This window comes from Tachyglossus aculeatus, unplaced genomic scaffold (assembly GCF_015852505.1).
Source record: "Tachyglossus aculeatus isolate mTacAcu1 unplaced genomic scaffold, mTacAcu1.pri SUPER_34, whole genome shotgun sequence".
NCBI classification, from domain to species: domain Eukaryota; kingdom Metazoa; phylum Chordata; class Mammalia; order Monotremata; family Tachyglossidae; genus Tachyglossus; species Tachyglossus aculeatus.
Window position 1 is genome coordinate 461,761 of NW_024044839.1, and position 23,395 is coordinate 485,155.

The 23,395-nt window shown below is 59.4% G+C and overlaps 2 protein-coding genes across 2 annotated transcripts; one reads left to right on the forward strand and one right to left on the reverse strand.

The window, feature by feature from the left end:
* The first annotated feature begins 1,145 nt into the window (after window positions 1-1,145).
* Window positions 1,146-14,329, forward strand: SLC9A3R1 (SLC9A3 regulator 1). The gene is made up of 6 exons (XM_038742077.1): window positions 1,146-1,768; window positions 9,004-9,162; window positions 9,369-9,522; window positions 12,349-12,389; window positions 13,176-13,265; window positions 13,540-14,329. Exons 1-6 carry the CDS (start codon window positions 1,304-1,306, stop codon window positions 13,705-13,707), a joined length of 1,077 nt encoding a protein of 358 aa, XP_038598005.1. The 5' UTR covers window positions 1,146-1,303; the 3' UTR covers window positions 13,708-14,329.
* Window positions 14,330-16,097: 1,768 nt separating this feature from the next.
* On the reverse strand, window positions 16,098-22,298 carry NAT9 (N-acetyltransferase 9 (putative)). The gene is made up of 7 exons (XM_038742054.1): window positions 22,240-22,298; window positions 18,805-18,995; window positions 17,877-17,986; window positions 17,098-17,241; window positions 16,953-17,012; window positions 16,623-16,717; window positions 16,098-16,458 (listed from the first exon to the last, which is right to left on the reverse strand). The coding sequence occupies exons 2-7, from the start codon at window positions 18,942-18,944 to the stop codon at window positions 16,273-16,275; spliced, it is 735 nt and encodes a 244-aa protein (XP_038597982.1). The 5' UTR covers window positions 18,945-18,995; window positions 22,240-22,298; the 3' UTR covers window positions 16,098-16,272.
* Between the last annotated feature and the right edge of the window lie 1,097 nt (window positions 22,299-23,395).

Sequence of the window (23,395 nt, forward strand, 5' to 3'; positions counted from 1 at the left end):
GCTGTATGCTGTGTCCTGCCTGCTCTTTGGAAGGGTTGGACGCAGGGGCGAGAGGCTCTCTCGCCGGGTTGGGGCTACTGGAAGGGCTGAGAAGCTGAAGCTCGTTAAGGGGGTTGGGGGGGAGGGGGTCAGGCTCATTATTCTCCCAGGCCCCTGTCCAGGGCCGGGCCCAGCATTCCCCCGCCCCATCCCGTCCCATCCCGGGCCTCATTTCCCGACTCCTCTGCCCTGACCCTTGCCAGGCCCCGGCGGTCCCGTCTCCACCTCCCACGGCTGGAGGCCCCCGGCAGGCACGTGGGGGAGCTGGCGCCTGCCGCAGCCCGTTCGGCGGAGGCTTGGGAGCCCGCCTCCTCCTCCGCCCCCCACTCCCCACTCCCCACTCCCCCTACTTCTCTCCTCCCTTTCCTTCCCCTCTTCAGCAGGAGTGGCCGCCGCTAGGGCAGCTCCCCGATGCTTCTTGGCAAATCAGGTCTCCTTCCGGGAGTCCTCAGTGAGCGGGTGAAACAGGTAGTCCAGGGCCCGCATTTCTCCCGTCTCCCGGGGCTGCGGAGCCCTCCCCGAGGGGCAGCTCGCCCGTTCCTCCGCCTCTTCCCCGCGGGGGGCTGGAGCGAGATCTGCCAGGGGCGGCCCCCAAACTCCAAGTCCGATCCCCGGAGTGGAGGGAGGCCGGCCCGGGGACAGGAGCTCGGCTGGCTCCCGGTCCCCCCACCAATCCTAACTCGGACCACCCTGCTCCACTTCCCGTTTCCCAGCGCTTTTTTCGCCCAGGCCGAGAGGCCTGATTCGCACGCTTTGGAGAAGCAGCGTGGCTCACTGGAAAGAACACGGGCTTTGGAGTCAGAGGTCGTGGGTTCAAATCCCGGCTCTGCCCGTTGTCAGCCGTGTGACCTTGGGCAAGTCACTTCACTTCTCTGAGCCTCAGTTCCCTCATCTGTCAAATGGGGGATTAAGACTGTGAGCCCCCCGTGGGACAACTCGATCACCTTGTAACCTCCCCAGCGCTTAGAACACGGCTTTGCACATAGTAAGCGCTTCATAAGTGCCATTGTAAATGGCTCCACCCCCTCCGCCTCGGGATTGGCCCTTCGGCTTCACCCCGGCGGGCGATCCCCGCCCCCGCTATAAGAGAGCCGTGACAGGGCCCGGCCCGCGCAGAGTCGGCGCGGGGGCGGGGATTGGTGGTGGGGCCGGCTCCGAGCGGCTCCTCCCCGGGCACCTGCTCCTTCTCTGTCCGGTAGAACCGGGGCTCCCTCCGGCCGCCAGGACCCCCCGAGCGGAGCGGGGCCCGCCCCCCACCTCAACCATGAGCGCCGCCGGCGCCGGGGTCCCCCTGCCCCGCCTCTGCAGCCTGGAGAAGGGGCCCAGCGGCTACGGCTTCCACCTGCACGGCGAGAAGGGCAAGCTGGGCCAGTTCATCCGGCTAGTGGAGCCCGGCTCGCCGGCCGAGAAGGCGGGGCTGCTGGCCGGGGACCGCCTGGTGGAGGTGAACGGCGACAACGTGGAGCAGGAGGCCCACCAGCTGGTGGTGGGCCGCATCCGCGCGGCCCCCGACGCCGTGCGGCTCCTCGTGGTCGACCCCGCCACGGACGAGCGGCTGCAGAAGCTGGGGGTCCCCATCCGCGAGGACCTGCTGCGCCAACGGCCCCAGACCCCACCCCGGGAGGACGGGGACGAGGACGAGGAGCCGCCGCTGCCCCTGCGGCCCCCGCCCGCCGCCCCGGAAACGGACAGCGCCGAGGAGGAACCGGAGAAGAGCTCCTTGGGGCGGGTGAGCGGAGACAGAGAGAGAGAGAGAGAGAGAAAGTGTGTGTGGGGGTGGGAGTGTGGCCCAGGAACCCAAAAGTCCCAGTCAGCCTGTTCTGTTTCCCAGGAGACCGCCCCCACCCCTCGTCCCGGCCTCCTCGCCGAACCCCGAGTCCCCGGTGCGCCCACCTGCCACCCAGGTGTTTCGGGCCCACGTGTCTCCCTTTCCCCGAGGGCCGGCCCAGGGCCCCCAGGCTCCGGCCTGCCCGAGCGCTCCTCCGGAGCCGGAGGCCGTGGCCCGATCCTGGAGCCGCCCCCCACCCCGTCCCCCGAGGCCTTGGAGCGGCCGGGAGGGGAGCGGGGATGGGGGAGTCGGTGGAGCAGGGCCTTCGTCCCTTCCCGGCCGGGGGACCCGGGAAGAGGGGAGCGCGGACGGGAGGTTCCCGCCGCGTCCCCGCCCGGCCTTCCCTCCTAGGGGCCCGGTGCTGTTCGCCAAACACCAACCGCCCCAAGGAGCCCGCGGGAGGCCCCGAGGGCAGGGGCCGGGGGCCGGGGAGCTTGTGGATCATTAACCTCGGGCGCGTGGGGCTCGGCCGCTCCGGAGTTGTTGGCCGGGGGCAGGGTTGAGGCCGCAGCCTTGGGACCGAAGGGGCCGGACTGCCCAGGGGGCAAAAGTCGGCCGCGGGGGAGTCCCAGGAGTGAGACCGCAGGCTTTATGACTCCCAGGAATGCCAACGTAAGCAAAAAGGCCTTTCGCGGGGGGAGATGGAGCGGCGGGGGAAGGAAGGAAGGAAGGGGCCGATCGATCAGTCAGTGGGGGGGTGTGGAGCGCTAACTGTAGGCAGAGCACTGTTCTAAGCACTTAGGAGAGTGCTACACTAGAGTACAGTAGAGCTCCCTGTCCTCTTGGAGGTGGGACGGCGGGGAGCCGGCCCGGCCCCCACCCCCGAGCGGAAGGTAGGGACGGGACAGCGACAAAATCGATGTTCTGACCTGCCCAGGGAAAGAGCAGGAGATACAGAGTGGGGAGTTTGCGAGAGCGGGCAAGGCCCCTCTCGACGCCGCCGCGGCCCGAGAGGGGGTTGGGAGGGGGACGCGGGGCCCGGAGGTCGGAGCTGGGGCAAGGGAGGGGGTCGGGGGAGAGGGATCCGGGAGTGGAGGGGGCGGGGCCCCGGGCTCTGCCCCGGTCCTCGGGGAACTTTCGGTTCGGTTGCACCCAGGTCACTTCCTGCTGGCGGTCGCGCTGGAGGCGGCCCCGGCAGGAGCCTGGCTTCGCTTCCCCGGGCGGGGAACGGCTGTGCTGCGGGGGAGGGGACCGACGAGACAAACCGGTTTGGTTAAAGCAAAGGATGTGATGTCACCGGGAGCGCTTTCCCTGGGAGAACTGGGTGCAAGCCCCCCTTCCTCCTCCTGTCCGCCTCCCCCCCCCAAACACACACACACACACACACACACACACACACACACAGGTAGAAGTAGGCCCAGGCGGGGGGAGGGGGGGCTGAGGGCCGATGAGGACGCAGGTGAACTCCGGCCCCCGGGCGGCCGAACCTGTTTGAAGCCCAGGTGATCAGTCCTGCAACCTGTTGGACTTTACTCTCCCCAAGCCGCATCTCGTGCTTTGCGCCCTGGTGACCAGCTGGCCGCCCGGGTTGTCTTTGCCCGCGGGGGAAGGGGAGGAGGGCTGGTCCGCGGGGAGGGCGCCACAGCTCCTCGGAGGAGAGCGCTTCCCTCAGGCTGGGCCGGCCTGGGCCTGCTGCCCCCTGCCCCCGGCCCTACGCCGGCCTTCCGGTCTTCCTGCATAGTCCCTCAGGGTGCCCGGGCCTTCGGAAGTCGGGTCAGGCCCGACGGTGGGCCCTTTCGGGTCGTGCCCGTGGTTCCGGGCCGCCTGACTGTCTCCTAGTTGGGGTCCTTAACGACCGCGCCAGGGGCCTTGGGGGCGAAAGACCAGCGCCGAGCATAGTGCTTGGCCCAGTGCGAGTGTTTACAAAACCCAACATCACTGTTGCTGAAACCTGGGCCGGCCTGGCCTGGCCTCGGAGCGAGGCTTGCTGTGGGACCAGATGGATGGATGCCCTAGCCAACGGTCACCCTCTCCGAGCCGAGAGGCTGCCGCGGGATGGAGTGGGCAAGGCAAACCTAGGGCCCCAAGTCGGGTGACTCTCACCTGCTTGTGGTTAATCTGGAGGCTCCAGAGAACTTTAAGAGTCTCCTTGGGGTAGATAAGATAGTGAGGGGGGTCTTCTTATCAGGAGTCTGGTATGCTGCGGTGGTGCCTCGGTTGCGGGGAGGAGGGAGTACGACCCCTGGCCTGGTCTACCCAACGCTACCCCCCTCCCCGAGGGGGGAGGCTCTGTTTTGCATGCAACTTGCGTGTCCGTTGCACGTAGCCGTGAGCCCGGCCCCCAGTCTCCTGCTTCTGGGCTTACCTTGGGTAGCCAACACTGCCAGTCACAGGTCTTGGGGCCCAGAAGTGAATTATTGACCTAATATAGATTGACCCCAATAGCTTTTGTGTCAGGGTCCCCGTACTTATCCCACCCGGGTGAGCGCTTGCTAGTTCTGCCAGAAGAGCCCGCAGAATCCTATTCAACTATGGCAATTCCCGGGGGTGGCTGTCCCGGGACATGCTTTTTAAAGCGACCTCCCCCAATATGCATTGGGACTTGGTTGGGGGGCTGGGTTAGCCAGACCACACTGGGTAAGGAGGTATGTGTGGGGAGGGGAAAGCCAGTCAGATGAGATCCTGGATAACCTCACATGCACCACTAAAGCCCATTAACCTCCTGCCACTGGGCGTTTTTAAGTCCTGAGAAGCCTGGGGTGGGGGAGGGAAGAGGTTAGAATTCCTGCTGGGAGAATCAGTCATTCTAGATTTCAGTTCCTGCCAATCTGCTGGGAGAGACTAAGGTAATCCTTCTTCAGCCTTTATCCACCCTCTGGCCAGCGGGCCCTGCTCCCCTTTCCCACCCAGGAAACCTCCCTCTCTCAGTGGTGGAAATGGTTTCTGTATAATAATAATAATTTTGGTATTGAGCGCTTACTATGTGCAAAGCCCTGTTCCAGGAGCTGGGGAGGATACAAAGTGATCAGGTTGTCCCATGTGGGGCTCACAGTCTTAAACCCCATTTTACAGATGAGGTAACTGAGGCACAGAGAAGTTAAGTGACTTGCCCAAAGTCACACAGCTGACAATTGGCAGAGCCATAACTAGAGGAGGCTGTGCCCTCACCCTCTCTGGGCACCTGAGGGTAGTGATTCCCTAATTAGTCATGGGGAGCCAGGCCGGTCACCCAGCTGACCCTGAGACTAGTAGGGGGTGGGGACAAAGGGTCCCACTAGAATCTTAAAGCGCCTGGGCTTGGTTGGGGCAACTGGACTGCTTGGAGTGTACCGGGCCTCAGTTTCCTCATCTTTAAAATGGGGATAAGATCTTGCTCTTTCTCTCTCCCTCTTAGACCCTGAGCCCCTGGATGGCAAGGACTATCGCCAATCTTATTATCCTGCATCTCTCCCCAGGCTCATCACGGTGCTTGGGCCAGAGTAAGGGCTGAATGCACCATCATTATTGTTATTATTCGTGGACTACTGATGCGACAGATGTGACCACCCCCCGACCCCGAAGTTATTGAGGTCTCAACCAGGCCCACCAGACTTAAAGAAAGTACTAGGATTGAAGGCTGGGTTAAGGCCGAGACTGGGGCTGAAGTTCGGGCTCTTTTGGGAACTGGTTTCCTTGGGTGGTCGCAACTTCTCCCTCAGAGGGGCCCTAGGCAGAACTACTGTTAAATGGCAAAAAGCAGCCGTGTGGGGGGGCTGAGGGTGGGGTCCGGGGCACCGTAAGCCCCTCCAAACCATTAAGCGCTTAACAAATACCAACGTTATTATTTCCGAGCTGTGTCTGGGAACAGAGCTGGGGGAGGAGGGGCTGGGGGCCCGGCGTCCCGGGGCCCCATAAGGCCAGGCTGTGCTGCCACCTCTGCTGCGGAGCCAGGGCTCGGCGTCAGAATCCTGTTTGCCGAGCTGGCACGCCTGCTCTCGTTGGCATCAGTGAGACGGGGCCCGGGCTCCCGGCCAAAGGGCCAGAGCGCTGGAGGAGGAGGGAGGGAAGGAAGGGGAGCTCCCAAACCCTTTTTCTCTCCTGTGCCTCCCCTGCCCCCAGGCTGAGCTTGGAGCCAGCGCCCCCAGGCAGAACCCCCGGCCCATCTTTAACCCCTTGGTTGGCGGGGGGGCGGCTGAAAGAAGCTGCCTGGCGGTTTCTATAGCGCCTGTCACCATGGCACCCGGCTTGGGGAGGGGTTGGCTCAGTTTAGACAAGAGAATGGGGCAAGGCTGCCCCCCGCCCTGCTGGCAGGCCTCCAGGAGGCGGCGGGCGGGGCGGGCGCAGGGGGCAGCTCTCAGCCCCGTCCCTCCCCGGGGAGTTGGCAGGAGGAGGGATCACCTTTCCCAGCCTTTCCAGGTGGCTGAGGGGCCCATTCGTCCCCCTCTGTGTAGGCGGAGCCCGGGGCCCCACAGGAATTGGGGGGGGGGGGTGGCCTGGGGGCCAGAGGGGGTTTTCTCAGTCCAGGATGCTTAGGATGGTGGGGCGTGGGGGTGGAAGGGGAGCGGGACTCAGACTCCCCCAGCCCGGACTGCTGTGGGTCTTCCTCACACTCTGAGCTTCTCTGTTGACTGGAGTGTGGCTGTGTGGTTGTGATGGGATTTGCGTGTGTCAGTTATTTCTGCTGTTACAGCATTTGAGCCCTGACTGTACCAAGCATTATGCTGAGTACTGGAGTTTAGCAAATAAAGTTATTATCGTTGTTATCATAGATATAGGATAGTCGGATCGGACACAGTCTGTAGATCATACAGAGCTCACATTGAAGAGGAAGGGAGAGCTGGGCTCTTATCTCTGTTTTACAGATGAGGTCACTAAAGGCCAGGGAGGTTAAGTGAGTTGCCCGAGGTCCCACAGTGGGCTGGTGGCAGAGCTGAGACTAGATCCAGGGTCCCTCGGCTGTCAGCCCCGTGCTGTTTCCTCCAGACCCCGCTGTTCCCCGTGGAGCTGGGGGCCGGGAAGCAGCATGGCCTAGTGGGTAGTGCACGGGCCTGGGATGCAGAAGGTCATGGGTCCTAATCCTGACTCTGCCACCTTGTCTGCTCTGTAACCATGGGCAAGTCACTTCTCTGTGCCTCAGTGACGCCACCTGTAAAATGGGGATTGAGATTGTGAGCCCCAGGTGGGACAGGGGACTATGTCCAACAGGATTTTCTTGTTCACCCCAGTGCTTAGTGCAGCCTGGCACATAGTAAATGCTTAACAAGGGTCATAATTACTGTTATTATTATTCAGGCATGTGGGTAGTTTCTGTTAGAAGCCCCTGGGAGAAGGCAGCCAGCCACACCCCGCACTGCTCAAACACACTCCACTTTCTCTTTCCTTTTCCCTAGTCTGCCTCCCTCTCTCCCTCCCTGCCGCCAAATTAGAACCCAGTGCCCAGGCTGAGTGGCAGGGGCCATGTTCCCCTCCCCCAGCAGCCCCTGCCCCTCCTGGCACTGGGGTACCACAGCTGTGTCAGAGTGGGTGCTGGAGGGCTGGCAGAGAGGGGGCCGGACTGGTGTCAGAGCAGGGCCTGGAGTGGGTGCCAGAGGAGTGTCAGAGTGGGTGGAAGAGGGGTGCTGGAGGGGTTCTGGAGGGGTGCCAAAGCAGGGGCTTCTTCCCTTTGCACTTAACGATGTGTCAGGGATGGATAAAATATAATCAGTGTGGACACGGTCCATGTCCCACTTGGGGCTCACAGTTTAAGTGGAAGGGCGTAGGATTTAATCCCCATTTTACAGATGAGGAAATGAGGCACAGAGAAGTGTGACTTTCTCTAGGTCACACAACAGACCAATGATGGAGTTGGAATTCGAACCTGGGTCTTCTGACTCGCAGGTCGTGCTTTTTCCACTACGCTTCCCTCGGTCTCCTCCACCCCACCCCACTCCCCACAATCCCCAGAAGATCAGGGTCGGATCGGGTCAGGATCCGGGGTGACTGGTGGGTGGGTGATCCGTGCTAGTGCTGGGCCAAGTCGCTCCGGGCTTCAACCCGTCAGACCTGATCCCTGGCCGGAGCGGTGGCTCCACTGAGGAGGGTTAACACCCGCGGGAAGTTGGGGCCTGGCCGGGCAGGGCCCTCATGGAGAGGTGATGGGAGAGACGGTGAGGGATGGTGGTTTGCGGCCGGGGGGAGACTCGCTTCTTGGGTTATTGATCCACACGGGTGCTGGTTCTGAGCACGAATACTGTTAGGGGCACTGATGGATGGCGGCCCCACCCACTGGGGGGTGGCAGGGGAATGGATGGGCCGGGGCGGGACCTCCTTAAATGACCTCTGGCCTCGCGGGCAGGGATGGCCCTTTGGCCTCTTGGAAAGGGAAGGTGATTGAGGTCCCAGATGGACATGGGGTGATCAGAATCAGGAGGGTTGTTTAATCAAAGTCTTTCCCTCCTACATGCCCAGGGGACCTGGAGAGTTGGGGGGGCCCTCCAGGGTCTTGAAGTGGGGGGCGTCCTGGGTCCCTGTCTCTTTCTCTGCAGGCTTTCCATGTCCACCTTGGTGGGGGCGAAGGGAGGGCTGGAGCCCCCAGAGGTACTCAGTCAGCTACTTTTACTGAGCTGAAGGTAGAGTGGGATCCAGGACCCCCAGCTCCAATCTTGAGGCTGGGTACACAGTGCCTCAGTTTCTCCAGCTGAGCTATCCCCAACCCCTTCTCCCCCACCCCCCCGTCCCTCTAACCTGGGTTCTGGGACTGCTCCCAGAGGGAGGTGGCTGTGGGGGTGTGGAGGGGGGAAGGCAGGGAGTAAAGGGGAGCTTTACTGTAAATACAGTGTGGCTGGGGGGTGGGGTGGGGGGGCCAACCAGCAGCAGCAGACCCTGGCCAGCCCAGGCCAGGCTCTCCACCGCTCCAGCCTCTCCTCTCGGGGAGGGAGGAAAGCAGAGCCGGTCAGGGAAAGGGATTGAGTGGGATTGGGGGAAAGGGGCTGAGCGCGGCTGGTGGGAAGGGGAGAGAGGCTGCCAGTCGCTCTGGAGATGGTGGAGGATCGCCCCCACCCCATCCCCTTTCCCCCCCCCCCCTCCCTGGCTGACTGTAACAGGGTGTCCCCCACCATCACCCCCAGGGACTGGGAGGGCAGGGCTTGGCCCTGATGGGAAGCTGAAGGGCCTGTGGGTACAGTACAGTGCTCTGCACATAGTAAGCGCTCAAATATGATTGATTGTCCCCCGAGCAGGAGCTGCGACCCCGGCTGTGTGCCATGAAGAAGGGCCCCAACGGCTACGGCTTCAACCTGCACAGTGAGAAGAACAAGCCGGGCCAGTACATCCGGGCGGTGGACCCTCACTCCCCGGCTCAGGCTGCTGGCCTGCGGGCCCAGGACCGCATTGTCGAGGTAATGATGTGGACCCTGTCCAGCCGGGGGCTCTGCCCTCCATTCAAGGGTAGCCAGATGCCCGTCGGGGGCATTGAGGGCACTCTAGACTGTCAGCAAAGGGGTGGTTTGCCCACTCTCTCCTTGGGGCTCTGGGTTGGTGCGGGGGGAGAGAGGGACTATGGTTGCGCACCCTCAACCGCTCCCCTCCCTGGCCTCTTCCACAGGTGAATGGTGTGTGTGTGGAGGGCAAACAGCACGGAGAAGTGGTGTCCGCCATCAAGGCCGGAGGGGATGAGACCAAGCTGCTGGTGGTGGACCAGGAGACGGATGAGTTTTTCAAGAAATGCAGAGTGGTGCCCACCCAGGAGCACCTGAGTGGTGAGGATGGGGCAGCTGCTCGAGAAGGGGGTATCGGGGAATCGGGGGGCAGGAGCGCACTCTAACGCCTGAGGGTGTGGGAATCTTAAGGAATCCATTTCCTCAGTCCCGCCCAAGCTGGGGCCGGTTGGGATCTGGTGCCAGCTCCAGGGAAGGGAGAGAGGAGTTGGCACCCAAAGGGAAAGGGAGAAGCTGCCAACTGAACCCGGAGGAGAGGGACAGAGGCTCCATCCAGGGCTGGGGCCCGTGCACCTCCCTGAATTTTCCCCCACGGCAATCTCAATTCATCAATCAATAGTATTTACTGAGCACTTACTGTGTAGAGCACTGTACTGTAGAGAGTACGGTAGTTAACAGATAACATCACTGCCTTCAAGAAGTTTGATGGTCTGCTGTGTAAAGCACTGTACTAAGTGCTACAGAGAGTATAGCAGTTAACAGATTCAATCCCTACCCTCAAGAAGCTTAGTTTACTGTGTGCAGAGCACTGTACTAAACACTTGGGAGAGTACACTAGATAGAGAATGAGAATCACATGGCAAATGAGAAGCAGCATGGCATAGTGGCTAGAGCCCGAGCCTGGGAGTCAGAAGATCAGGGGTTCTAATCCCGGCTCTGCCACTTGTCTGCTGTGTGACCTTGGACAAGTCACTTTGCTTCTCTGTGTCTCAGTAACCTCATCTCTAAAATGGGGATTGAGACTGTGAGCCCCACATGGGATAGGGACTGTGTCCAACCCAATTTACTTGTATCCACCCCAGCTTTTAGTACGGTGTCGTAACAAATACCATCATCATTGTCATTATCTTTTAGACTGTGAGCCCACTGTTGGGTAGGGACTGTCTCTATATGTTGCCAATTTGTACTTCCCAAGTGCTTAGTACAGTGCTCTGCACATAGTAAGCGCTCAATAAATACGATTGATGATGATTATTATTATTATTAGCAATAGAAATAATAGACATTATCCCTGCTGTCAGGGAACTCAGTCCAGCTCCTGGCTCTCCACCTGCCACTTGCTCCCTCTCAAAGAAGGTGAAGAGAGCTGAGCTTCCCCCAACTGCTCTGTCTCTGCCCTCCAGGCCCCAGGGAGCCGCTCTGCCTACAAGCTCTGGGTCAGGCCAGAGCCCCATCCCCGTGCTCTACCACACCGTGGTGACTTCCTCTGTTATCCTCCTCTTCCTCCCTGCTCTCTCCTCCTCTTCCCTCCGTTGCCCTGGAAACTCAGTCTGGATTCCACTCTCCCCTCAGCTGCCCACTTCGGTTCCCTATCCACTCCTTCCTCCAGACCCCACTCTCCCCACTGCCTACCCCCAGCCCAGGTTTTCCTTGTGGCCCCACCACTCCCTCCCCACCTGTCCCTGGGTGCACAGACCGGTGGGGAAAGGGCTACTGGTGCTCTCGTGGTTGGGCTTTCTCCCAGGCCTCCAGGTCCCAGGAGCAAGCGGGAGCTCGGGAAAACAGTTCTGTGCTTCCATCCCTCTGCTCCCTCTCCCTGCTCAGGGTCCCCGGATGGGCAGGAAAAGCAACAAGTGCCGAGCTGGCTGCAGGCGGACCCGCAGCCGGCACCTACCTCTTGCAGCATGGCCTAGTGGATGGAGTATGGGCCCTGGGAGTCAGGAGGTCATGGTTTTTAATCCTGGCTCTGCCCTTTGCCTGCTGTGTGACCTTGAGCAAGTCACTTCACTTCTCCGTGCCTCAGCTACCTCATCTATAAAATGGGGATTGAGACTGAGAGAGCCACGTGGGAGAGGGACTATGTCCAACCTGAATTGTTTGTATCACCCCCAGTGCTTAGTACCGTGCCTGGCACCCAGTGAGCACTGAACAAATGCCAGAGTTATTATTCACCACCACCGACCGGTCCCACCTCCTGCCTCACGGACAGTCCTTGCCTCCCCCGCACCCTCCTTCCTGACAAAGGAGGAACCTGAGTCCCAGGGTGGGGCCGGCTCACCCTCGGAAGGACGCTGGGGGAAGAGCTGAGAGAGACTTCTGTCCCCGGGCCGGGCCGGGGCCCTCGCCTGCCCCGCGCTCAACTTCCTTTCTGCTGCTGCTCGCCCCGTGGTAGCTCCTGCAGCGCAGACTGGAGGAAAGACTGTGAAACTGGGTGGCAGGACATCCCTGTTCTAGTCCCTCTGGCCTGCTCTGTGACCTGGGGCAAGTCACTGACCCTCTCTGACCCTCTGTTTTTCATCTGTAAAATGGGGGTGAGATTCCTGCTTCCTGCGCCCGTGAAACCGTGAGCTGTGGCCTGTCAGCCGGAAGTCGGTTCCCAGGAGAATCAGCGTGGCCTAGTGGATAGAGCCCGGGCTGAGTCATCAGGTGGTCCTGGGTTCTAATTCTGACTCCGCCACTTGTTTGCTGTGTGACCTTGGGCAAGTCACTTCACTCTTCTGTGCCTTAGTTACTTCATCTGTAAAATGGGGATTAAGACTGTGAGCCCCATGTGGGACAAGGGACTGTGTCCAACCTGACTGGCACGTATCTACCACTGCACTTGGTACAGTGCACACTGTACCGTGGCACATTGTAAGTGCTTAACAAACAACAAAAATAAATCAGATGCAGGTGGGGAGAGCGTAGGGTTAGGGCTGGAGGGCGGAGATGGCTCCAGGGTGAGGAGGACTTCCTTAGGGTCTGGGGCAGATCCCAGGGAGCCAGGGCTAGTGCTGCACCCGCCTCCCCACCCCCTGCTGGGTCTTGGCTGTGGGATGGAGAAGGGACCCGCATCTTGTGGGAGTGAGAGTGGATGTTCCCTTTCCTCTCCGGGCTGAAGCCCCTTCCCCACTGCACTCAGCTCCCGTTTTCCCCCCCAACCAACAGGTGCCCTGCCAGAGCCGGTGGCCAACGGAGAAGTGGAGAAGGTAAAGCCTCGACCTTGTGCCCCTGGCATGTCTCCCCCCGGGGGTGGGGGGTGCTGGGGGGGAACCGAAGCCCTCTGGCTGGGAGTGGACCCCCAGAGAGGTCAAGCGGGGCCAGGCCTGGCAGGCCAGACCTCTGGCCTCCCTCCTGCCCAGAGGAGGCTGGGTGCCGGTAATAACACCGGACACAAGGCCGCAGGGCCCGAGCCATGCTGACTGGGGCCCTGAGGGGGGGTGGGGCCACCGGCTCAAGCCTATTACCCAGCCTGCCCGTCACAAAGCCGCGGCCTCCGGCCCCTCCCCCGCCCGCCCGCCCATAGAGGACACCATTCTTCCCAAGGAGAACAGAGCTCCAGTGTCCAGCGGCCAGCCGCCGGGCCCTTGCTACTTCCAGTCTGGATTGGGAGAACAAAGCCTGCCTCCGGTGGGGGGGAGGCTGGCGGGGGCTGGCTGCCAGCGGGGCTCCTGGTAAGCCTGGGGGGCAGGGTGGAGTGCCAAGCTGGTGCCTGGGCTCTACCCCAGGAGAGCCCTTTCCTGGGCTTGGGGGTGGATAAGGTTTACACTCCCTTCCCCTCGCCAGTCCTGCAGGGAGCTTTGGTTCCTCCCTTCCCAGGGTATGGAGCTGCTTGGTCCCGTGACCCTGTAGGAAAGAGACTTGCTGGGGCGGGGAGCTGGGGTCCGGGCAGGCCTCGCTCCAAGCTAATGGAGTCCCATCCCAGGTGAGATGCCCCGCCCTCCTCGCCCTCACGCCAGGGTTCCTGCCTGAATACTCCCTCTCGTTCTTCTCAGGAGAGTAGCCGGGAAGTCCATCTTGATCCGGTGCCCGAGAGCCCAAGATCAGCGATAGCCAGATCCACCCTCAGTGTGACCAGCGAGGAGGTAGGAGAGCTGGCCGCAGCGGGCGGCGACGGGCAAGACCCCTTCTCTTTCCTGTACCTACCAGGGAAGACCCACCCCTCAGGCCCCCAGCCCCGCTGGAGGTGGCGAGGGGCATGAACCCAGGCCTCATTAGGGAAACAAACCCGGGCCTGGATCACGGAGGCCCTGGCAGTGGGGTGGGCACCGGGCAGAACAGACGCACGGGGAGATCTGGGCTCTGCCAGGAGGCCACGGATGAGAGTCCAGACTCACCCAGTTCCTCCTGCCCTCCCAGGTGAATTCCCAGGAGAGCCCCAAGAAGGCAGACCCCACGCCCGACTCCGACCTGGACTTCGCCATTTCCCTGGAGGCAGCCAAGGAGCGAGCACACCAGAAGCGCAGCAGCAAGCGGGCTCCCACCATGGACTGGAGTAAGAAAAATGAACTGTTCAGCAACCTTTGAGCCGCCTGCCGAGGCCCCAGGGGGCCTTGCGCCCCCACCCCTGACCCTGCCTGCCTCCCCCGAAATCGAGGTACAATCAGCACCAGCATCTCTCCTCCCTCCATCTACCCCGGTTTAGCGGGAGTCCAGTCTCCGCCCCGGCCCGGCAGCGAGAGCCTTGGTTTCTCTCGAGGCCCAGTCCACCCTGCTCCTGGCCTGGCAGGGAGGCTGATGGACTGGACTGCCCAGGGAGTGTCCAGAGAGCTGCTGTGGCCACCTCTGGGCTTCCCTGGCCACAGCTCCAACCCGCAGGGCCGTGATGGAGTTCCAGCCCCCCGATGGACCCTGCATTTTCAGGGCTGTGTGGAGCTAACACCGCCTTGAGGGATTTTTTGTGATTAATGTGTGATTCTTCTCAGCAGCCGGAGGCAGGAAGTAGTCCTAGTCTGACCTAGGCCCTCCTCCATTCCGCCTCGGGCCTCGGGGGTGGGCTGGTGTGGGAAACACCATTTCAGCCCTGGTCAAGAGCAGGTGATCTCCAGGCCGAGCTGTCTTGGGCCCAGAGCGGCTGCCGCTCTGTCCGTCCAGCTCTGACTGCTGTAACATAACTTGTGCACAAATCCAATTGGTCCCTGCACCAGCCTCCCTGCCTCTGTGTCTTCCTTTTGGGCCGTGGGGTGGAAAGGGAGAAGCAGCCCCAGTTTGCCTGTGGGGGGGGGGGGTTGGGGAGTTCCTAAAGGAGGGGCAAGGGCATGATCTGCTTGGCTCCTGGCCAAAGAGGGGCTAGAGCAACTACTTCTGCTCCCTGCTGTGGCAAGACATGAGCAGGCCCTAGTCCACCACCCCTCACACAACCCAGAGCTAAGATCCCAGCCTGGGCAAGGTCACCTAGCTGCGTTGTGCCCCTAGGACCCCCAGTCTCCCATGGACCTAGGCTAAACCCCTCCCCCCAAGCCCCCCGCAAACAGAAATACTATTCCAGGGTTTCTGATTTAGTGGGCAGGGGCAGGCCACAGGGAATTAGAGTGGGGTCTTTTCCCTGTTAAAGAGTGGAAAGGTAGAACCGACTAGGGAAACTAGCTACAGTCGCCCCATCCTCCACCTCCCTAGCCCTGGGCAAGGGCAATCCCCCCAGCCCGCCTGGCTCTGGCCAGGTTATCTTATCTAGGCACCATGTGCCTTGAGAGGGCCGTGGTCCAACCCTCCGCCCGCTGGTCCTTCCCGCTGCCCTGTACTGCCTGCTGCCAGGTACGAGGCTTCTCGCCTGGGCCGGAAGCTAGTTCTGAGGAGGAGGCTGAAAGGGGCTGGCGGGGGCATCTAGTTTATTTACAGTACTTAGTGTTTATGGCACCAAGCATCCAAACTAGTCTGCATCCTGGGCCGGGAATGCCAAGAAACCATCCCCTCCGCCCCTCTCCTGGTTCCTCTCTGCCCCGCCAAAGCATGGCTTAGTGGACAGAGCATGGGCCTTGGAGTCAGAAGGACCTGGGTTCTAATCCTGGCTCCACCACATTCCTGCTGCGTGACCCTGGGCAGATCATTTCACCTCTTCATGCCTATCTTCACCTATAAAATGGGGATTAAGAGTGTGAACCCCATATGGGACAGGGACCTGTGTCCAACCAGATTAGCTTGTTTCTACCCTAGTGCTTAGAACAGTGCTTAGCACAAAGTAAGCACTTAAGTACCCTAATTATTACTATTATTATTATCATCACCCACTGGCCCCAAGCAGACCCTTCCACCATCCCCACCCAGCTACCCCTCAGGGGCCAGGGCGGCAGCTGGGACAGAGTAAGTTGGTGTGGATCTGGTCCTGTCACGGTCCCTCCCTCGCCTCTTCACCCTAACACCGCTCCCCTCCTAGGCAGAGAGGTTGGTTTGGGGAAATATGAAAATTCAAGCTGGGGGGGGTTCTCCTAGGGCACGGGCCACGGTGGAAAGCAGCGGGCTGGGAGAGGAGGGGGGCGCAGGGAGGAAGGAGGATATTGCCAACTTGTACTTCCCAAGCGCTTAGTACAGTGCTCTGCATACAGTAAACGCTCAATAAATACGATTGATTGATTAAGGGTCAGCAACACAGCAGAGGCGGCACCTCGGCATTCTACCGCCCCCGTGTGGCCACTGGGGTGCACAACACAGCCTCTGCTTGCCCTGGAGAACGCCCGGGGGTTTATGGTGTGGAGTCCTGTTGGTTCTCTAGTCTTCTTCACTGCCCTCCCTTCCCCAGCAGAAGCCCTCTGTAAAAGTCCCTGAGCACCCTGGACAACATAAGAATTCCCCCTCCCCACCTCCAGGCCCCTGGAGGGGCTGTGGAGGACTGGATGCTAGGTCAACTCCCTCCCTGGCTCTTCGCCTCAGACTCTGACAGCACTCAGGTGAAGGATGCCCCTAACCCTCCCGCCAGACACGTGCAGAAGACACCAAGGCAGCGACTGGGGGGCACAGGCACTTTACTGCTGGCTACGGCTTGGAGCCCCCAGTGGCCATCGGTGCGCCAGTCTCCGAGGCCAAGGGAGACAGGGGACTGTCCCACCCCGGGGACCCCGGGAAGGCCCTACTCGGACTGGGGGGCAGCCGAGAGCCTCAAGGGGTGACAGCGGGAGTCCCACAGTGCTCCTGGGCTGGCCCCGTCAGGTCCCCTTGGCCCGGTGGTGCCGGCCGGTACGACGTCTCCTCCACGTGGCTCGTTTGCTGAAGGAGCCGCTGGCGTTCCAGGCTCCCCATGGCCAGGCGCAGCGTCACCTCCTGGAAGACGGGGCTCACCGCCACCTGCCCGGCTCGGGCCGGGAAGGGCACAGAGGCCGCTGAGGCTGGGCCGGAACCCCAGGGACAGACCCTCCCCTCGCTTTGTTTGCTCACAGCTCGGCCGGGACCCCCTCTTCCATCCAACCCACTGCAGATCCTCCCCGTCTCGCTGTGCTCTAGGACCTCACCTGCTCAAAGTGGAGCTTTCTGAACATGTGCAGGCTGGGTTCGTTCTCCTGCCCAATTTTGGCCTCAAATGCAGCTAGTCCCAGCCTGGTCACACCTCACGGGTGGGGCAGAAAGAAAGAAAGAGACAGGCTGAAGAGCAGATGGCAAGACCTTGCGGCCTCCCGCCATGGACTCTTGGAGCCTCTTTCTGACTCTGTCACTGGCCGGCTCTGAGTCCAGGAGCTCACTCACCCCAATAGATCCCAGTGCCCGCAGACAGATGGGTCTTCTCTCCCTGGGCCCCTCCGCTCCCCCCCCAGCTGTGTACCCCACCCATCTCGGCCCCTTACCATACAGCATCATCATCAGAACAGCCTCTGTACCATAACCCCGGCCCCGGTAGCTGGGTTCTGGAGGAGACAGGAGATGGAGATCAGGAGAACCCCGGGGGGAGGCCCCCACCTCGGCCTGGGCTTGCCTCTGACTCTCCCGCACCTGCAATCATAACCTCGATCTCTGCGACGGAGGGGTCCTCCGGGTTGGAGAGAAACAGGTTCACGTCCCCCACCATGCAGTTCTCCTCAGCTGTACCTGGGGTTCCCAGCCACTTGTCTGCATCCAGTATGATGAAGGTGCACTCTGGGGCAGAGAAAGTGTCCTTTACCCTTTGCCCAGGATTTCTGGGCAGAGAGGAAGCGGCGTGCCTGGGCCATGACCACTGGCTTAAGACCACCAGTCCAGGTCTACTGGGCCAGGGCAGGAGGGGACACTGAGGCTCCCTTGGCTTGGGCTCACCTAATGCCTATGGCATCCTTCAGACATGGCACCCAGACCTCGGAGGACAGCGGGGAATGGGGAGGAGGGAGACAGAGAAGGACTGTAGAGGGGTGAGCCCCACACTTCCCTCATCATCATCATCATCATCATCATCATCATCAATCGTACTCATCCCCACCATTGCTGAGGGGACACTTCAAGCTCATCTCCCCACGCCTTCCCAGACTCTACTTAGGCTGCGTCCTTCCCCCACTTTGCTTCTGGGAAGCCTCCCAGCTCTCTGCACCCGCCATGGGTGGGGCCTCACCCAGTCTCCCTTGTCACTGGGTGAAAGCCATGGGGAGCAGCGTGGCTCCGCCAGAACAGTCCAGATCCCTGACCTCCCCTTCCCCTGGAGGGGATTGGAGGGAGTGGGGAGGAAAGGGAGGGGAGCTGAAAGGAGAAGGAGAGAAGGGGGGGAAGGAAGAAGGAAGGGAGACAGCTTGCCCCTCACTCACTGTCAGCGTCCTCTTGCCAGCTGAGCTGCATTGCGTACTCCTGATCCAGGGTCAGGGGTTCGGAGGCCGTGAGCCGCTGCAGCTCTTCTGACTCCATCCACTTGTGGTATCTGCAGAGACAGCGGGTGCAGCCAGAGACACCCACAGAGGGAAAGAGGTGAGGTGCCTGGTGGCAGGGTGTGTCAGACCCATTACACGGGAAGATGCTTGTCGGTTGGGATTGGATGCCTTGTTTTGCAGTGCTTGCCCTAGTGCCCAGTGCAGAGCTCTATACTCAGCAGCTGTAAACACTATCAGTGTGGGGAGGGGAAGGACTTTTGCTGTTGTCCCTCCTAAAACCCCAGGCTCACTTCATTCTGACCATTGCTCCCCCTGGCAGTCCCTGACACCACACCTTCAGGTGAGCTTTCGGCCTCAGACTTCCAGCTCTGTTTTCCCTTCGCCTGCCTACAGTCTGATGTCCTGGGGCCTGGTCCCCAAGGTCCCACGGGCAAGGCTGGGGGACCAATCAGGTTCCAAGTGGCCCAGGTTGCCATGTCTCTGCTCAGGCACTGTGGGGGGGTCATGGCCTCCCCAAAACTCCTGAATAAGGTTTATGAGACTTTGCCCTGGCTCTTGATCTGGAGTGGGCAACGGGGAGGAGGGACTCCTTCCCAATCCCAATCCCAGCCAATAATGGGTTGGGTTTCCAGAACGGCCTGGTCTTCAAGGGAAACTGAGGCTGAGGGGGAAAGGAGGAATCTCCCACTCAATCCCAAAGGTGGCAGTCCAAGAGCTGTCCTTCCCCATGGCGCCCCTTTCAGCCTCACGCGGGAATCCAGCAACCTGCTCCCCAGGCACTGATGGAGATAGAGATGGGAAAAACAGGCTACTGGTGCAAACAGGCACTGGATATGAGCCATCACAACAGGAAGGGTCGGGACGTTACCTGGGCACATGTTCTGAAGTGTAGGGCACCAGTGCCACTCTCTTCCCCCTCAGCACGGTGTTCTGGTTCACCCTCATGGCCTGCCCGAGGCTGGGCTCAGACAGTCTCCAACAGGATTGTGACGGTGAAGACAACAGCATTCATCTTTTCTCCGGGGGCGGGACCCCAGCCCAAGCGCAGCCCCTAATGCCCTGTGAAAACAGCTTTTCTCTACTAAAGAAACCACAGGAAGGTGCTGTCCCCACACCTCCCCATTCCAGCCCACCAGGGGTTTCAGCAAACCCAGGCCACCAACTTGGTGCTGTGTCCTCAGGGCCCCAATCTGGCTCTGCAGAATGTTGACCACAGTGGCCTCCCACCTCCTCGGAGCATGGAGGGGATGCCTGGTCCAGAAAAACTGGTTTCAGGAGCTTCAGCGCCAGCCCCGTTCCAGAATGACAGAACAGTTTCCCCATTCCTCAAGAACCTCCAGTGGTTGCCCATCCACCACTGCATCAAACAGAAACTCTCTACCATTGGCTTTAAAGCACACAGTCACCTTGCCCCCTCCTACCACATCCAGCCCGCACACTTAGCTCCTCTATTGTTAACCTTCTCACCGTACCACCATCTCATCTATCCTTCCAAGGACCACTCACCCACATCCTGCCTCGGGCCTGGAACGCCCTCCCTCTTCATAGCCAACAGACAATTATTCTCACCACGCCCTTCAAAACCTTATTGAAAGCACATCTCCTCCAAGAAGCCTTCCCTAAGCCCTCATTTCCTCACAGTTTAAGAGGGAGGGCAGGAATCTTATTCCCATTTTAAAGAGAAGAAAACTGAGGCCCAGGGAGATTAAGTGAGTTGTACAAGGTCCCAGAGCAGGCCAGGAGCGAGAGTTGGGAGTAGAGCTTGGCTCTTTCTCCACTAGGCCCTGCTCTCCCCACAAGGCAGCCTTTTGGATATCATCATCAATCGTATTTATTGAGCGCTTACTGTGTGCAGAGCACTGTACTAAGCGCTTGGGAAGTACAAGTTGGCAACATATAGAGACAGTCCCTACCCAACAGTGGGCTCACAGTCTAAAAGACTGTTTTGGGTATCCAGGGGCAGCCCCAGCCCCTCGAAGAAAAGGGGAAAGCCAAGAGACTGTACCGCTCCAGATCCTAGAGGCAGCATGACGTAGTGGATAGAGCATGGGCCCGGAGTCAGAAGATCATGGGTTCTAATCCCAGCTCCACTACTTGTCTGCTGAGTGGTCTTGGGTGAGTCACTTAACTTCCCTGTGCCTCAGTTACCTCATCTGTAAAATGGTGATTACGACTGTCAGCCCCACATGGGGCATGGACTGTGTCCAACCTGATTTGCTTGTCTCCACCCCAGCGCTTGGTACAGTGTCAGGCATAAAGTAAGCGCTGAACAAACACTATAATAATAAATCAATCAATCGTATTTATTGAGCGCTTACTGTGTGCAGAGCACTGTACTAAGCGCTTGGGAAGTCCAAGTTGGCAACATAGAGAGACGGTCCCTAACCAACAGTGGGCTCACAGTTTAGAAGGGGGAGACAGAGAACACCACAAAACATAGTAACAAAATAAGTCGAATATGTACAAGTAAAATACATAAATAAATAGGGCAATAAATACGTACAAACATATATACATATATACAGGTGCTGTGGGGAAGGGAAGGATCCCCCCGCACCCAATTCTGTCCTGGACAGGATTTGTTAGTATTTTGTATTTTAGTATTGTTTAGATTTGTTAGTATGGTTTGTTTTGTTGTCTGTCTCCCGCTTCCAGAAAGCTCACCTCCTCCAGGAGGCCTTTCCAGATTGAGCCCCCTCCTTCCTCTCCCCCTCATCCCCCTCTCCATCCCCCCATCTTACCTCCTTCCCTTCCCCACAGCACCTGTATATATGCTTGTACATATTTATTACTCTATTTATTTATTTTACTTGTACCTATCTATTCTATTTATTTTATTTTGTTACTATGTTTGGTTTTGTTCTCTGTCTCCCCCTTCTAGACTGTGAGCCCACTGTCGGGTAAGGACTGTCTCTACATGTTGCCAACTTGTACTTCCCAAGCGCTTAGTACAGTGCTCTGCACACAGTAAGTGCTCAGTAAATACGATTGATTGATTGATAGGGACTGTCTCTAGATGCTGCCAACTTGGACTTCCCAAGCGCTCAGTACAGTGCTCTGCACACAGTAAGCGCCCAATAAATACGATTGATTGATAATAATGATGATTATTATTGTAAATATCCTAAGGCGGCCCCTGTGGGGCAGGAGCTCTGGCGCGGTGGTGCTGGGGGTGAGGGAAGGGGGACCGAGGCCCAGAGTTGTCCCAGGGGCGTCCAGCACGGCTCGATCCCCACCCCCCGATCGCTTCTCGCGGCCACCGTGGGACCCTCATCCTCGCGACCCCCTCCTCCCCATCGTGCGATCCCCAACTTCCGGCCGGGCCCCTCCCTGGGCAGGACCCCCCGGGTCTCTATCAATCAATTAATCAATCAATCATATTTATTGAGCGCTTACTGTGTGCCGGACTGTCTCTATGGGTTGCCGACTTGTACTTCCCAAGAGCTTAGTACAGTGCTCTGCACATAGTAAGCGCTCAATAAATACGATTGATTGATTGATTGCAGAGCACCGTACTAAGCGCTTGGGAAGTCCAAGTTGGCAACATCTAGAGACAGTCCCTACCCAACAGTGGGCTCACAGTCTAAAAGGGGGAGACAGAGAACAAAACCAAACATACTAACAAAATAAGATAAATAGAATAGATATATACAAGCAAAGTACAAGTATGTACAAGTACAGGACTTCCCAATCGCTTAGTACAGTGCTCGGCACACAGTAAGCGCTCAATAAATACGATTGAATGAAGTAAAATAGAGTAATAAATATGCACAAACATATATACATCATCATCATCAATCGTATTTATTGAGCGCTTACTGTGTGCAGAGCACTGTACTAAGCGCTTGGGAAGTCCAAGTTGGCCACATCTAGAGACAGTCCCTACCCAACAGCGGGCTCGCAGGCTAGAAGGGGGAGACAGAGAACAAAACCAAACATACTAACAAAATTAAATAAATAGAATAGATATATACAAGTAAAATAAATAAATAGAGTAATAAATATGTACAAACATATATCCATATATACAGGTGCTGTGGGGAAGGGAAGGAGGTAAGATGGGGGGGATGGAGAGGGGGACGAGGGGGGAGAGGAAGGAAGGGGCTGAGTGTGGGAAGGCCTCCTGGAGGAGGTGAGCTCTCAGCAGGGCCTTGAAGGGAGGAAGAGAGCGAGCTTGGCGGGTGGGCAGAGGGATTGGGGGCATTGCAGGCCCGGGGGAGGACGTGGGCCTGGAATGCCTCTAGACCCCCACGAGTGTGGGGGGACAGTACTGGACGCCCCCGACCGGCTGCCCCGTCCCAACCTGCTCCTTCAGGACCCCGCGGGACCGACGCCGGCGAGCCCCACTTCCGCCCCGCTGAGGGGAGAGGGGCGGGGCCCGGGACCCCCACTTCCGCCCCGCAGAGGGGAGGGGGGCGGGGCCGGAGAGCCCCACTTCCGCCCCGCTAATGGGGTGCGGCGAGCCCCACTTCCGCCCCGCTGAGGGGGAGGGGGGCGGGGCCCGTGAGCCCCACTTCCGCCCCACTTCCGCCCCGCTGAGGGGAGGGAGGGGGCCGGCGAGCCCCACTTCCGTCCCGCCAACAGAGGCCGGCGAGCCCCACTTCCGCCCCTCTGAGAGGGAGGGGGGCGGCGAGCCCCACTTCTATAATAATGGCATTTGTTAAGCGCTTACTATGTGCAAAGCGCTGTTCTAAGCGCTGGGGAGGGGAAACAAGGTAATAATAATAATAATAATAATGATGATGATGGCATTTGTTAAGCGCTTACTATGTGCAAAGCACTGTTCTAAGCGCTGGAGCACTGTTCTAAGCGCTGGAATGAGGTTGCCCCAGGTGGGGCTCACAGTCTTAATCCCCATTTTACAGATGGGGTAACTGAGGCTCTGAGAAGTTAAGTGGCTTACCCAAGGTCACATAGCAGGCACGTGGCAGAGCTGGGATTCGAACCTATGATCTCTGACTCCAAAGCCCGTGCTCTTTCCACTGAGTCACGCTGCTTCTGGCTGTGGGCCCACAGTTGGGTAGTGACCGTCTCTATACGTTGCCAACTTGGACTTCTCAAGCGCTTAGTCCAGTGCTCTGCACCCAGTAAGCACTCAATAAATACGATTGATTGATTGATTGATTCCACCCCCCTAACAGAGGCCGGCGAGCCCCACTTCCACCCCTCTGAGGGGGAGGGGGGCGGCGAGCCCCACTTCCGCCCCTCTGAGCGGGGGGGGGGGGGGGGGGGCGGCGAGCCCCACTTCTATAATAATGGCATTTGTTAAGCGCTTACTATGTACAAAGCGCTGTTCCAAGCACTGGGGAGGCGAAACAAGGTAATGAGGTTGTCCCAGGTGGGGCTCACGGTCTTAATCCCCATTTTACAGATGGGGTAACTGAGGCTCAGAGAAGTTAAGTGACTTACCCAAGGTCACACAGCAGACATGTGGCAGAGCCAGGATTTGAACCTATGAT